This window comes from Neolamprologus brichardi, chromosome 3 (assembly GCF_056152115.1).
Source record: "Neolamprologus brichardi isolate AB-2024 chromosome 3, ASM5615211v1, whole genome shotgun sequence".
In the NCBI taxonomy this organism is placed as follows: Eukaryota; Metazoa; Chordata; class Actinopteri; order Cichliformes; family Cichlidae; genus Neolamprologus; species Neolamprologus brichardi.
In genome coordinates, this window is record NC_142106.1 from 21,924,059 (window position 1) to 21,939,250 (window position 15,192).

At 36.7% G+C, this 15,192-nt stretch overlaps 2 protein-coding genes across 2 annotated transcripts; one reads left to right on the plus strand and one right to left on the minus strand.

The window, feature by feature from the left end:
• Positions 1 to 1,097: 1,097 nt before the first annotated feature.
• Positions 1,098 to 3,917, plus strand: LOC148103903 (uncharacterized). The gene is made up of 6 exons (XM_087834571.1): positions 1,098 to 1,146; positions 1,254 to 1,613; positions 2,056 to 2,194; positions 2,318 to 2,375; positions 3,126 to 3,185; positions 3,689 to 3,917. The coding sequence occupies exons 1-5, from the start codon at positions 1,098 to 1,100 to the stop codon at positions 3,171 to 3,173; spliced, it is 654 nt and encodes a 217-aa protein (XP_087690697.1). The 3' UTR covers positions 3,174 to 3,185; positions 3,689 to 3,917.
• An 8,323-nt stretch (positions 3,918 to 12,240) lies between these two features.
• On the minus strand, positions 12,241 to 14,965 carry LOC148103904 (polymeric immunoglobulin receptor-like). The gene is made up of 5 exons (XM_087834462.1): positions 14,860 to 14,965; positions 14,400 to 14,735; positions 13,336 to 13,656; positions 12,536 to 12,801; positions 12,241 to 12,327 (listed from the first exon to the last, which is right to left on the minus strand). The coding sequence occupies exons 1-5, from the start codon at positions 14,897 to 14,899 to the stop codon at positions 12,241 to 12,243; spliced, it is 1,050 nt and encodes a 349-aa protein (XP_087690588.1). The 5' UTR covers positions 14,900 to 14,965.
• Positions 14,966 to 15,192: the final 227 nt, after the last annotated feature.

Below are 15,192 nucleotides of genomic sequence, written 5' to 3' on the forward strand. Positions count from 1 at the left end.
TGGGATGATCTGACCAAGTCTTGATGTGGAGGACCCAAATGAAGACACTTGGAGACAGTTTTATGTTCTTGGAGATAATTTTAAGCATGAAATACAAAAAGAACCAAAATCCACAACTTCCACAAAAAAAACTGTGAAAGGCACAAGAAGCTTTATAACACTGGGGACATGAGATGGACAGAAAAAGGACAAAGCAACACTGGCACAATATATAGACAGGAGGAAGATTTAGGGGAGTGGAGACAGCTGGGAAACAGAGCATGAACAAATGAAACATGATGAGACAGGGGAAGGCAACCCAACCATATTCCATGAGACAAAGGACTATCAAAATAAAACAGTAAGCTATTAACACAGAGAGTAGTAAGTAATAGGCTAAACAGACATGGGCCCAAGACAGAGTGGGAAGAGAAAACGATGAAACAGATGAATATATTGACAGGAAGAGAGACAACACATAGAGCAAGTAGTACAAACATATTAACTTCAATCAGACAGCCACAGAGACAAAATTCGGACAGACTGGAGACGAAGGGAGCCAACATAAATAGAAAGGAACAAAGAACCATAAATAAAAAACTCAGGAAACAGACCATAAATCTTCTTATCATTTTACTTTTAAAGAAATATATAAACTCCAATGTCACGGGTTACATGTATCCCACCTAGTTAACTGAACATAAATGTATACTTCTTCCTCTTCCTCGCTATGTACAGAAGCCAGATACATATGCTGACTCTGACTATATGTCTATAGCTGGGAATGTGTCTTTTTATGTGTGTAGGCATGTGGATTTGGGTGAGTGTGTGTGTGTGTGTGTTTGTGTGTGTGTTTCTGTTTGAAAAGAAAAGCCTTCAAACACATACAAAAAAATCACCGTTTCCCTCTGGTGGACAAACTCTGTAACTACAACATGTTTCTAAAAGACTTCAAGCCTTCTTTGATATTTTTACAGTTCCTCATTATGTCTGTTCGTAGATGCTGTGATGAGCGAATGAAGTCAGACTGTAGATTTTCCTTCTTCTAGCTGTACTGACTGACCTTTGACCTCATGTGTTGATGACTCTTCACCTCTGTCTCCTCTCACAGGGAGAAGATGATCTGCAGGATCCTGCTGCTCATCATCCTCACCTCATGTGTCTCTGGTTAGTTTACAGCTTCACTTTATGAACTCCAAATAAAGCTCAACAACAGATTTGTTCCAGTTCTCAGTGTGTCTGCTCCTCTCTTTCCCTCTCTGTCTCCTCAACAGGATCATTTGTAGTCAATGTGACACAGACCTGCTATCAGGCAGAGGAGAACCACAACATCACACTGGAGTGGACGTTCACCACCAAACCTGACAGATCCACCAAAACTCTAAACATCCTCTGTGAACTCTTCATCAATGATAAACTCTCAATCCTGTATCATGTTCATGAAGGTGTTGAGGTGTCAGAGTCTCAGGATGCAAAGTTTTCAGGACGAGTCCAGAGTGACAAAGACGCCCTCAGAGAAGGACGAATCAGACTTCAACTGTCCAGACTCAGGACTGATGACTCGGGTCTGTACCTGTGTGAGGTGAACACTGATTATGGCTTCAGTGTTGGAAGATGTCGACTCAACGTCACTGGTCAGTTATAGAATCCAGATTTTTTTTTAAGGTATTATTATCACTGTGAGACTGACAAAATTTCATTTCAGATCCAGATCCAGAGAAGGCCATTATTTTTCCGATGATTTTCTTTTTGTGTTACAGAATGTTATAAAACATTTGCTCTGCAAACAATTCGCTTACAAAGTTGATTTACTGTTGTTCTTCCGTTTTGGTCCTGGCTCAAAATTAGTTCCAACGTTAGAGTGTTGTGGTCCCTCTGTGTTTCTCTTTTCTTAAGGTTTTGTTTAGTCTTCCTTCTCCAGCCTTTCACAGTTTATGACTGAAAGTTGTGTTGTATAGCCTGTTACACTATAGCAAGAGAGAGTTTGTGCACAGAAACTGTTTTATATTTGTTAGTAGTTTTAAAAAAACAAAACGAATAATGTAAAGTTCAGTTTGAGTTTTGGTCATTTTGCAGGAGCCAAAAATTCAAAGGAAAAGTACTGGAAGACAGTTAAAACTGCTTTGGCAGGTGGACAGATTGCAGTTATAATACTTGCTGGTTTGATTGTCGGAATAGGTGAAATAGTTGACCCTAAATTCTTCATTAGCAAAGGGTAAGTTAGTGTTTCCTGTCATTTTTAAAAACAAACTACATTTTTAAAACCCTGTTTTCTGATTTATGTCATTGTTTTATGTTTATTTTTTTTTCGTTTACTTTACTTTTGCTTACTCTCCAGAGAAAGAGAAGAGACTGCATCAGATGCAGATGAAACAACAGTTCCTCTTCAACTATTGGTGTGAAGTATTTTCTTACACTTTACTGATTCCACTGAATAAAACTTGCTGATACTTAAAATTCACTCAAGGAGATCTCCCTCACAATTAGATAACTTTTTCATGTTACTTGTCAAGGAAAATTGTTTTATTTTTATTAAAATGATAGCTTGGTAAAATCAACCAGACCAGTGCACCAATTATCATTCAAGTTCTTCAATCTGATTTTTAAAAGATTTATAAAAATGTTAAAATAATTTTGGCTTACAGATATACAAACAAACCGTGCTACACAACATGTTTAGTGACTGAGAATGTGTTAAGGATTTGTATGAGTTTGGCAAATTGTGTCTAAGTACATGAACAGTGTTTAAAGGTTTGGCCATACGAGTGCTTGATTCAAGACACTGAGAATTTAGCTTAAAAAACTGGAGTTTATTTTTTCAGCAATTTAGAAAAACTCTAACATCCACTCTTTCGAGTAGTAGACTACTATACTAAATCCAGCTATATTCCACATGCACAGATCTAGAGGAGAGCTGCTGAAACAAGTGTGACTGGTAAGATAAGTTCTGCAAAGCTACTCAGGTCCCCAGTATTTATCATGCAAAGACTGACAGATTCTGGGAAATACTTCAAATGATCACTGACTTAGGTTAACAATAAATATATATAATAATAATATAATATAATAATATAAGCAGGTATAATATATAATCAGGTTTTGGATCAGGTTGCATTGAGTCTGTGACTTTTCTCTGTTGAAAACAGGCAGACGACGGCTCAGAGGGCTGTGAAGTTACGCATCTAGAAGCATAAGGCCTGCTGATGGTGTGTAAAGCCTCTACGTACCTTCTACACTGTTTTGTTACTAATTTATTAATAGGTTTTACATTGTTTGCTGTTGTTTATCAGTGACACAGATTACAGAGGAGCAAAGAGACACATGTTGCTTCATCGACTTACAGTTGTCACATAATTGTCATTTATATAGTGGTCTTGAATTCGTTAGACATTTTACACAATGATATTTGGCATTTTTTATAATGAAATTCATTTATCAGTGTGGGACTGCTGTGTCACCTGAAAAACTTGTTTCATTCATCCTCTAAGCAATGTTCAATTTCAGGGAAACTGATTTCTCTATCAAGGATGAACTAGTATGTTTCCATAGATTGCCTTTGTATAAATGTATAAATGAAGTGTTTGTCATTTTTTGTTCCTTAAGTACAGTAAATGATATTAAAGGCAGATGCTTAACATTAGAAGAAGACATGAAGTGTGTCTTCCCATGGTTTCTCCAAAGGTTGCTAATCTGCCATCTCCCCATGCAGTAGCCGGGATGTTCTGCAGCAAGAGTGTTTGAGTGTGAAAGAAAGCCGTGGAGGAGAATCTGGATTTACTAATGGATCGACTTCCCTTAAGGCTCTTTTTAAATAGAGGCAGTCAATCATCCCCTATTTGCAAAACCTGTAAATACTTCTGAGGGCACTGTAAATAAACTCTCTAAACCTGCTTTACTGAGTCCAGCCTGCCTTTTGACCATGAAAGATTTTGATCTCATAAGAAAAGAATACAGTCAATGTTTTTACTTTGCTGTTTCCACTTTTGCTCAGTTTTCATCTTAGTTAATTATTATTCTACAATTCCATTCTGAAGGACTTTTCATTTTAATTTGCTCAATTTATTTGCAGGTAAATGTATAAATTCTGCTTTCTCCTCTCACATACATTTAAACAAGCACTCCTGTCATGACTACTTATACTTCCTGTGAAAATTATATGTAAGAAAAAAAAAACCTTTTCACTCATACTTCTTTGCAAAAAAGACTTTTGTGAATTCTACCTAAGAAATATTGCATTAGTCAATTATTTTATTTTGTTATAATAAATTTCATTTAATTATAAACATGTATCCTTCATTCTGTTAGCACTTTAGCTGGGTATGGAAACAGGGTCATTACTCATTTGGTGTCCACGTGCCAGAATAAATGAACCTATGTCTCTGTCCGCACTCTTTATCCTATGTATTAACACAAAAAATGTCATGGTCAGTGCTGTGTGGCAGGTAGGGTGTAGGACCCAAACACAGAACACTCAGAGGAATAAACTCAAAACGTAGCTTTAATGCTCAACAAACTTTTCATAATAAAGTAAACTTCATGAAAAGCAAACTAACCCAGGCCCACACAGGGAAAACAACAGCACAGTAAGAGTACTGCAGGACATACAGCAAAGAAAACACAGAGTTTATATGCACACTGGAGTAATTAGGGAATGGGAGACAGGATGGGAACACAGCTGGGATTAATTAGACATAACAAAACAAAGGAAGCAAAACTAGATACATTGACATGAGACAAGGGACCGTCAAAGTTAAATAGGAAGCATAACACAGAGACCTGACTGACCGGGGAGACAGAGGGAACAAGGAGACAAGACATGCCATGACGAGGAACATGAGAATAAGCAAAATAACCGACAGATGAGTCAGTGAAACAAATTGATCAGTCGTCTTATTGTTTCATGTGATACAACGTACATCATCTTTATTGCACAAGGGTGTAACCATCGGTGTCCTTGCATCTGTCCATTTTCAGTCATTTCACTTTGTACAAATCAAGCCAACTCTTACAAGTTTATTTTTTATTTTGTCTGAGATCACGGGGTCGGCAGCCTTAGCAGAGAAACTCAGACCTTTAAAACAAAATAACTGATGAGACTCTGACACTCAAATACAACTGTGCACAGTTTTGTCAGCTGATCAGAACCAGTTTCACTGGTGTGTCTACAAGTTCATCTGAGTGTTGGACGTTTACCTCAAAATAAAAGTGAAAGAAAAAACAAACCATAAACAAAGAAAGACATGAATGAATCCTGTGTGCACATTATGTTATTGTGTTTTAAAACTGAAGCCAAACACAGCCGTCTGCCAGAGTCGACGTGTTAAAGAGGATAAAAAGCTACCAACTGAAAGAAGAACAGACAACAGCAGTGTGTATTCCTATTTCTCTTAAAGAAATTTACTTGTTTTGTGTGTAGTGTTTATTTGTGAAGCTGAGTGTGGGACTAATGATTAAACACTCTGTATATTGTGTCTTAACAGACATGTTGAAGAGTGAGCTGGAGCTATTTTTTCATTAGAAATATTCAGGCTGTTGTTTGTTCTTCCAGCTGATCATTAAATCAATCAGACAGTGACACAAAGCTTGCAGCTCTCTCTCCAACAAACAAGTAGACTTTGACCATCCTGTATGACTGTTTGTGTTGCTGTACTGCAAAAGATGGAATTACAGAAATTATAAGCAAACACCTTTTACGTATCGCAAGGAGTCTTTAAAAGCTGAGCGCCACTCAGCCAATAAAATCACTCTACCTGTAACTTCATGATTGCAGAATGTCAGAGAAAAGATGAGGAAACAACTGTATCTTTAACTCTGTTTTTTATGGACTCCTGCGTTCTACCTCTTTACTGTTTTTGTCAGGTTACAAGATCTTACAGCTAACTAAAATTTTCTTTGCATGATGATGTCATTTCTGATATCATTGTAATGTTAGAGCTCAAAGGCACATCTTATGAGTTACATTTTATATTTTGCTGTCAGCTTGGAGAAACCTTGTGTTTCTTTCATTAGTCTCTGCATTCCAGATGAGAAGCTTCTTCAGCAGAAAAGCAGCATGAAAAAACAAACAAACAATTTACTCCATAAAAACTAGTTCTTATCACAAGATTATTAAAATACTGGATACCTCAGCATCCTACTACTCCTTAGCATGAGAAAATGAGGTGTTCAGGTGCAGTGGGGCTGTTGGGGACCGTAAACTTGGCAAGAAGTCAGAACCCAGAAGTAAACATGATCATTTCTATGAGTCAAAGGAGTATCAAAGAGTTATGTTGTTTTATCTAAACAAGGCAGTAATCACAGAAAATTCCCTTTAAATATTTATTTGAAGATTTTTGTTTCTTTCTGTTTCTACACATTATTTATAAGCTAAGATTGATCTATATCTACAGATAGGTCCATATATACTTGAAAACTAAGACAAGTTTTGTTTTTGTGACCTGTTTACTGAAACATAAGCCAGTTGTAGTTATAAAATGGACATGGGAACAAATATGTTACTGTGATAATTAGATGAAGGGTTTAGGAGTTTCAGATCCTTAACCTGTGCCACATTTTTTAGAGGGACCAAAAGTATTGCAAAATGTATTCAAAGGCTATTTCATGGGCAGGTGTGGCAGTCCCTTTTTTATGCCATTATCAATTAAGCAGATAAAAGGCTTGGAGTTGATTTGTGGTGTGGTGCTGGCATTTGGCATGTTTTGCTGTGAAAAGACAACATGGAGATGCAGAAGAATGCAGAGAAAAAGCCACCGTTAAGTTCTAAAAACAAAATAAACCCATCAAAGAAATTTCTTGATGCATTCTCAATCATCCAGGAAAGTAAATCTCCAAAAGTTGATTCTGTTTATCTGGACGTAGCGTTTTGTGGGAGAAACATTTCGTCACTCATCCAAGTGACTTATTCAGTCTCAGCTGACTGCAGGTTTCCCCAATCTTATAAACAATACATTGTACATGACTGAAACCAGCCCACTGAAGGAACAATAGGCTGGGAGGTCAGTTCCTTAATCTTAATTATGCAAATTTTCATGACCATTGATCATTAATTATGATACTGTGGAAAAATCAGGTAACATCAAGTTGAACAGTGTGGCAAAGCCATGAAGATCCACTTGGAAAAATAAATCTGTTGGACATTTTTCTTGGTCTTCAGACAGCAATTCTGATTGCTACAGTGTCGAAAGGAACTGAACTTTAAAAATAAGAAACACAAAGTTGTTGTTTTTTTTGTTTTTTTTCCCCAGAGATAGAATTAGAAGAGATAGTTCAGAGATAGAAAAGTTTTCTGACTGTTATAAAAATTGTTCATCTTATCTTCACTTCCCTCTGGTGGTGAAGACGGTATGGTTAAAGAACTTTGATAATCCCCTCTTTTCACTAAATGTCACTGAGAAAGTCACACTGACAGCATGAATCAACAACACTCACTGAGACCTGCAACAACAGACAGAAAATAAGTGACACAAACTCACTTCCATGTTTGTGTCATTCTCTCTGGTGTTCAGTCCAAAGTTCCTCCCTGTCTTACTAATGTAGCAGAGCATGAGGAAAACAGCCATCAGCAAAACACCATCCAAGGACTGTAAACTGTACTTAGTTTACAGTATTGATATAATTACCTGGTTAAACAGGCAACCCATATACTGAAGGTTCGAGTTCTCAATGTAGGACATGGATTTGAATCTGCCTTAGACAATTTCCTGTGTGTCATTTCCCTTCTCACCCTCCCCACCCTCATGTCTCCTATCTGTATGTACATAGCTTAAAAACTTAGATCAAACAGATAAGAAACACTTTACTTGGATTGAGACTGTTTTGTGTGGTTTTTGTAGCTTTTACACATCTTCTCCATTTTCAAAATACTAAATATTCATAACAGTCTCATTTAGATAATCAACAGCGGAGCTAGTTCAAATTTACAATCTTGATTTTGTTATTTTTTATGATAAACCAAAGACGTCTGTACAACATAAAGACACTGGACAGTTTCCACTGTCTAGAAAGCTCCATCCCTGAGAGTGATTTTGTGATTTTTAGTAAAACATAAAGCTGTTGTTTGCAGATTAAGAACTCGAATCTATCAGGACTTCACAGCATACCACATTTATTTCTAAACTATGTCAGAGAAATGAAAAGATGCTAACAAGATAGCAATTTGCTCAAGACACCAAACATTTTGGGTTTCACTGACACGTAATCTATGATGTTGTGCAACCACGTATTTTATCTACAAGCTGCTTCGTTTACTTGGGAACAGGAAATTAAGTAAGCACGGCTGTTAGAAGCTGTAAGAAAAGTCTGGTGGAGAGAAAAAAGTCTGTTTTGCGTCAGTCAGTGTGATACAGGAAAAAATAACCTGCAATGTTTCTTACTCAAAGGTGTGAGTGATGTATGAGTGTTATGTGGTTAGTAGCTTGTACAGTAATTTCAATCTCAAAGTGACAAAACAATTCAGAAAAAATAAAAAATATTTTACATTAAATTGCAGTTTTGTGTTTTCTGGATTATTCTGTTCTCTGAGGAAATGATGTGATACTAGGTTCTTCAAAATAACATGCTGTTTTTAATGAACACAGAAGTAGGTTGTCAGATTTGTAACATTAGTTCCACTGTCTGTTTGAGGAATGCAAGAATTTTCCAATTTCTCATTAATACTATAAAACATCACAGTTTGTGCTCATGTAAAATTAACTATTTAAAAGAGAAATATGCAGACTGCATTTCAATTCAGTTAAATTCAATTATATTTATATATCGCCAAATCACAACAACAGTCAACCCCTTTATATTGTAAGGTAGACCCTACTATAATACATACAGAGAAAACCAGACAATCAAATGAACCCCTATGAGCCAAGATGGGCAGTAATGCGTTACAAGTAACACGTTAGTGTAATCTGATTACTATTTTCAAATAATGAGTAAAGTAAAGGATTACTATTGCAAAAAAGGTAATTACATCACTGTTATTTTCCCGTAAGCACGCTGTGTTACTGCGTTACAAAACCGTGATTTTGTTTGCGAGAGTGTCTGATGACAATGACGTAAGCGAGTGCGATGTACACTTCACATGAAGACCAAAATAGTTCCAAAGGCCAGATATGAATTAGGGTGGGGGAGGTTCAATTTGCCATGTTGCAACGAGATTAGCTTCTGTCTGCTAGCTTGCCCTGCGGTCAGTGAATCTGCGTTCGACTACTCCGCCTAGGCTGCACTGTCGAGCGCAGATCCACTGAGCGCTCAACACAGACAGCACCGTCAGAAGGAAAGTTGATAAAATAAATTAAAAATTTTGTATTGTTCGATACATATGCGTACCGAACTGAAAGCACTGTATCGAACGGTTATTCCTTTATTGGGTGAGAAAATCAGACCATGTCATAACTGCTTTAAGTCATACAGAATAGATATCAGAGCCTTAAACAGGCTGACTTCTGCTAAATGGGTCAAACTGGGCACAAAGTATACAAACACATAGCATCATTATAGAATATGATGTAACACTATAGATCAACTTACCTCAGAATATATAAAGCATATAAACAATTACAGCAATATGATGCAACAAACACAGCAGTACTACTAATCCAAAATACTCAAAGCTTCATAGAACTGAAACAAACAATTATTTTTAGCTCCATTCTGCTGCTGATACATACTTTAGGTTTCTGAATATTAAACTTGTTGCTGCCTTTCATAGTGTTTAACTTGAAGGCCCTGAGTACTTTCTCCCACACTGAAAACACTGGAATGATCAAATTATTTGAACATTACCTAATAAGACTGATTCAGGTCAGACAATTAGTTATGTTAAACTTTCCTAGCAGTCCTTCACAAACAGGGAACAGTCTGTCTATTCTCTCCATCTGTCAGCTGCTGCTGGCTCTTCCTCCTCCTCTTCCTCACACACTGCTGAGTCCGTCCTGGTGGATCATCAGGGGTGCAAAGCCTCACAGATGATGTGCAGCAGTGGGTCCCTCAGTCTGTCCTCACTCTGGACACTTGCAGTTGTCACACATGGAAATCAAATGTGTGATAAGCTGCAGGATTCAAACACAAGTGTAACTTATAAACACATGCTCATACTTTTATTCCACAATCAGAGAGAAAGAAACAGAGAGAGAGAGTGCAGGACAGACAGACAGGTGACTGTCTCAGGTGTATACACTGCTACACAACACCAGAGAAGGAGGATTTAGTGTTTGTGTTATTACGAGTGCTAAACAAGAAGAGTTCCCAGCTGGTACAGTGGACACATGTGTGACTCCTGTGATTAAAGCATCTTTCTTTCAGCTTAACGAGTGAACCGTCAGCTCGTTCAAACACACGTTAAAGTCCGTTTGGCTCGACACCACCGAACAGAAGCAGCAATATAACATAGCTAACATTAACAGTGCAGTGAATCCTGCTTGTGCCGTGATATTCAGGACTGCAAACCGAGCAGCATCACTGACTTTCAGCTTGTTGTGTTTGTGGATATATGACTCACTTTAATTATCCACAAAATCGTCACATTCTCTGTAAGATTAAGGTCGACTATTGAATGGCGTATATTTTTAAAGTAAAGGCTTTAAAACCAAGTTAGTACAAACATCACTAATGTCACACAACTTTGCCGACATATGGCCAACAGCAATGTTTTAATGTTCTTCATTATTAAACATTCGCACATAAATAAGTGACATAATATTCAGTACTTACTTTTGACAGTTCACTCTTCAAAATTATCCACACCCACCGCTGCGTTATGGATTGTGGGATATATGGGACCACGAAGCGTGCACCGGACCACGCTTGATATTTGGTGAAATCAACGGCGCATTTGAAGTACACTTTGAATTGGGACAGCCGTAGTCGCGTGGCGGTGACATAATCGCCCTCAAAATGCGTACTTCAAACGTGCGGTCTAGTGATGGTAAATTTGATTCTTTTTACTGAATCGAGTTTCAATGAGTCACTCACCAAAGTGAATCGGGTTTTTTGAGTCATTTGATTCACTGAGTCAGTTGACCAGAGAGTGCAAAAAATTTACATTTTCACTCAAACTTAATTTGTTTCTCTTTTCATGTAAATCCCACTGCTAAGATGAATGATTCTAAAAAAAACAACTATTTTATAGAGCAAGAAAGAGCGAAAACATTTCTAAAATTAAGCAATTTCCTATCAGAATTGCTTAAAAAACATTTATTTTGTTTATTTGTATTTATTAGTATTTTCCTTAAATGTGTCAAATATTTTCTCATCTAAATGTCCACTGAGCTGTGAGCCAGGGGGCGGTAATGCGCCTTAACATTGGTTTCCAACCAAGAAGAAGAAGAAGAAGCTGTGAGCCAGGAGGGAGGGGGTGAGTGAGTGAGTGAGTGAGTGATTCGTTCGCTCTATGATTCAGCACAGGAGGGAGGGGGTGACTAGCTCAAATGTGCTGTTAGCATGTTAGCAGAGCGATGGTACTGTGAACCGAGGAGCTATTTTCTTGATGTGAGCTTCTACTCAGGGTTTTTTCTTCCAGTTCAGAGCAGAAATGCTTTTGTTAAGAAACTGGCTGTTGTCCCCCCCACCCCCACACAATTTTAATTATAAGCTAGATATATTTCTACTATTGGAATTAATTTGCTAACAGCAACAGGGATGAGTCAGTGAGTCAGTTGGGCTTGTGAATCATGATTCACGAGTCAGTAAAGTGACTCTCGAGTATTGAACGATTCGTTCACGAATCGAACATCACTAGTGCGGTCTCTGAATTGGGACACAGCCTCATTATTGTAGAGAACTCTGTATATTTCTAATTCATTTAAGGAAACATCACATTATTTTGCAGATTTTTATTTTTTTTGTATAAGTGATTAAAAGAAAACATGGCTGTTCAACTTAATACGTATGACAATATCTTTATTTTTCTTTGATTGTATATACCTTGTAAGAAAAGCTAGTAGTTTCAAACACATTGCATAAGTAAGCACATAAATTTCTAAATCACAGAGTACACAAATACATAAGGTAAAACCAAATGTGCACAACCTCTCCAAGTTAAAAGTTACAATGTTGCTTGATTACATGATTCGGTAGCCAAGCTTTGAACTTCCTCCAAAGTCTCCTTATTAATTATGCTGATACAGATATAGAACAACGGAACAACAATAAAACATAGTGAAGCAGCAAATCTCAGAAACATGCTCAAAAACATCAAAACTAAACAGATATGAGAGAGAAGATAACCAAATTTTAAATCATGGGATTTTTTTACTTTTTAGATTTTGGTCTTTAATAATGCAGAGTAGGTTTGGTCCCGCTGCGTTTGGGCTCTTTATGTTCTGAGGTTGGATCCAAGTTGTCATGTGCAGCAAATAACTGAAAATAAAGCAAACAACATAAAACATGAGAAGTACAACAGATTTTCAACAACCATATTACCACATTACCGTTTCATGGACATTGAAGTTTAAAAATAAGAAGCACAGAGTGTTTGTTTTTTTTCAGAGACAGGAAAAAAATGATGCAACATTCAAAATATCAAAAGAAGTTCACCAGATGAGTGACACAAGTGACACAAACTCACCTCCACGTTTGTGTCATTTTCTCTGGTGTTCAGTCCAAAGTTCCTCCTTGTCTTACTAATGTAGCAGAGCATGAGGAAAACAGCCATCAGCAAAACACCATCCAAGGACGCACGCACAACCAGAAGCCAGGAGGAGTCAGGACAATGTGTAGAGACTCCTGCAGTGACACTTTCACTCTGTGTTGCTTCCGTCTGTAGAGTGAAAGCAGGTGGGTTTGAAGCCATTTGTGTTGCTGTTTGTAGTGGGGAGGCAGTTGTGTTTAAAGCTGTGAATGATATACATAAACAATTAATAAAAAATCAATAGTGATACACACTAATACACCATAATAATAATACTGTCATACAGGTAAATACAAACATGTATCAAAAACAAAAGAAAATGAATTTTGGAGATATGTGCAGTGATTAAAAGAAAACGTGGCTGTGAAACTTAATACGTATGACAATATCTTAATTTTTTTTTTTTAATTAAAGCATCATAAGAGAAATGGTTTTGCAGATGAACAGATTATTAAATTTACCTGCACAAAAAGAAAATAATACTCTGAGATTGGTCATCCAGCCTTTTTTTAAATGTCAAACCCTCTATTTCAATTTAGACTGTTTTAGGACAGCTTAATGATGTCTCAGCCAGTGTATCAGCTGATCTCGGGCAATAACATCAATCTCACGGTGATTGTATTTATTCTTATACTTATAGTTATAATTAGTTTACTTTATTTTTGTTTTTGGTTCCTGTTTGAGTTGTGATCTTAATAATAATAATAATGTTTTTACTATTTTGAAAAGAAACTTACCATCTATGACAAGAACATTTACACTGCTGTATGAATCTGGAGACAGAGGGTTTCCATAACCACAGATGTACTTTCCTGTGTCTGACTTGGTCAGCTGTGTGATGGTCACATACAGTCCAAACAGAGATCCTGCTGTGTATTCAATGCTGTATCTGCCACTCACAGATTTATCATTGCTTGTGTCAATGAGGATCTCCCCTTCATTCTTACACTCATTCTTGCAAAAGAACTTCCTCTGTCCGTACACAGTATTGGAACATCCCAATGTGATGTTTTCTCCCTCAGTTTGTGTGCGATAAAAACCAACCCATTTGCCCAGATCTGTGAAATACAAGAACATTCAGTTGGATTGGAGTAAGAACTGAAACTGTAAGCTGATCAACATCAACACTTTTTGTTGTACAGTATATAATGAAGCCACACAAAATGTTACCTTCATACTGTGAAGTTGAAGGGCAGAGATACGGACCCTTGAAGTTATTTTTTTCTTTCATTTGGCTTATTTTGTGAAACATTTTTCAGGACTTGCAGCTAGAAGATCCTGGTATCAAAACTTATAATAAAAGGTGACTAACTTGTTTTTAGCATGATGAGACTTTTGGAAGATATTCATCTTTTTTAAGGTTTCTCAAATGACACAAAAATGGCTTCTGTTACTTATAAATAATACATTAATAGAATTTTGCTATTGAAATCATGATATAACCCATCATACTTACACTCAAAATCAGTCAAATATGTGAACAAGAGACAGATTTGGCTTTAGACTGTAATAGTTGGATTCGTTGTAAAACTGCGTTGGTTTTAGCAGAGCTGAAATTTGACTCCAAAAATGATTTTATATTGTTGTAGGCTTTACACTGAGGTGCTAGAATTTCAATTCAACTTATGACACTACAGTTTTTACATGCTGTGTAAAATGTACACCTACATAGTATATCACATTAAAGTTACATTTATTAATTAATTAAACACCTTGATATAAACATGCTCTGTATTGCTAAATAAGAGTTAGTGGGGTTCTTTACATTTTTTTATTTCAGGGAATTTTTGTAAAAACTCACCATTTGAAACACTAATCTCAAAGTCATGGAATGAATCTGGAACAGAAGGTCTTCCCAAACCACACCTGTACATTCCTGAGTCCGACTTGACCATATGTGTGAAGGTCGCAGACACAATTCCTCTTCCTGGAGATCCATCTTTATAATTAATGCTGTATCGCCCACTCTGAGCTGTGCTTCCATCTGTTTTAATGAGGATATCTTCTGATCGCTTACATTTTTCCTTACAGAAGAACTTTGTGCTTCCAGATAAAGTTAAGTAGCAGAAAAATGATGCATTTCCTCCTTCAGCTGCAGACCAGATATTATGTTTTGCCTCGACTTGCACAGCTGCATCTGTCAGATGAAAAAAACTATAAATATCACAAGATGAAAATATGTGTATTTTATGAAATGATTCATAAAGATGACTTCCATTTTTTTTTTATTAAAGAGAAACATTAAGATCATCAGTCCCCACCTGATAAGAAGCAGAAGAAAAGAAAATGGAGGATTTTCATTCTGACTTTGATCCTGATGCAGAAAAGTTGTTAAACTTCAGAAGAACAGCGTCTGACTCTTCACTCCGTCTGTGTCTGTCAGATCATCAGAAAACTGAAGTTACTCAATAAGTTGTTTCCTTTTTATCACTTCCTTCAATTTTTTTAGATACATTCATCACATGCTAATGACGATGATGATGATGTGATAATGAAACGTATGTGTGTATAAAACATCGTATATCTAACATTATGAATCCGCCTGTTTGCAGATCAGTAGTGTGAAGCTTCTCTGATGCTCTAAATGTGAATAA

Bases quoted from the DNA above. Each gene is read 5' to 3' on its own strand.
- LOC148103904 (XM_087834462.1), bottom strand. From the start codon at position 14,899: ATGAAAATCCTCCATTTTCTTTTCTTCTGCTTCTTATCAG. The intron at 14,736-14,859 runs GTGGGGACTGAT...TTCATCTGACAG, and splicing joins TTTCTTCTGCTTCTTATCAG to ATGCAGCTGTGCAAGTCGAG. The intron at 12,328-12,535 runs GTGAGTTTGTGT...CTTTATTTTCAG, and splicing joins AAAATGACACAAACGTGGAG to TTATTTGCTGCACATGACAA.
- LOC148103903 (XM_087834571.1), top strand. From the start codon at position 1,098: ATGATCTGCAGGATCCTGCTGCTCATCATCCTCACCTCATGTGTCTCT. The intron at 1,147-1,253 runs GTTAGTTTACAG...TCTCCTCAACAG, and splicing joins CCTCACCTCATGTGTCTCTG to GATCATTTGTAGTCAATGTG. The intron at 2,195-2,317 runs GTAAGTTAGTGT...CTTACTCTCCAG, and splicing joins AAATTCTTCATTAGCAAAGG to AGAAAGAGAAGAGACTGCAT.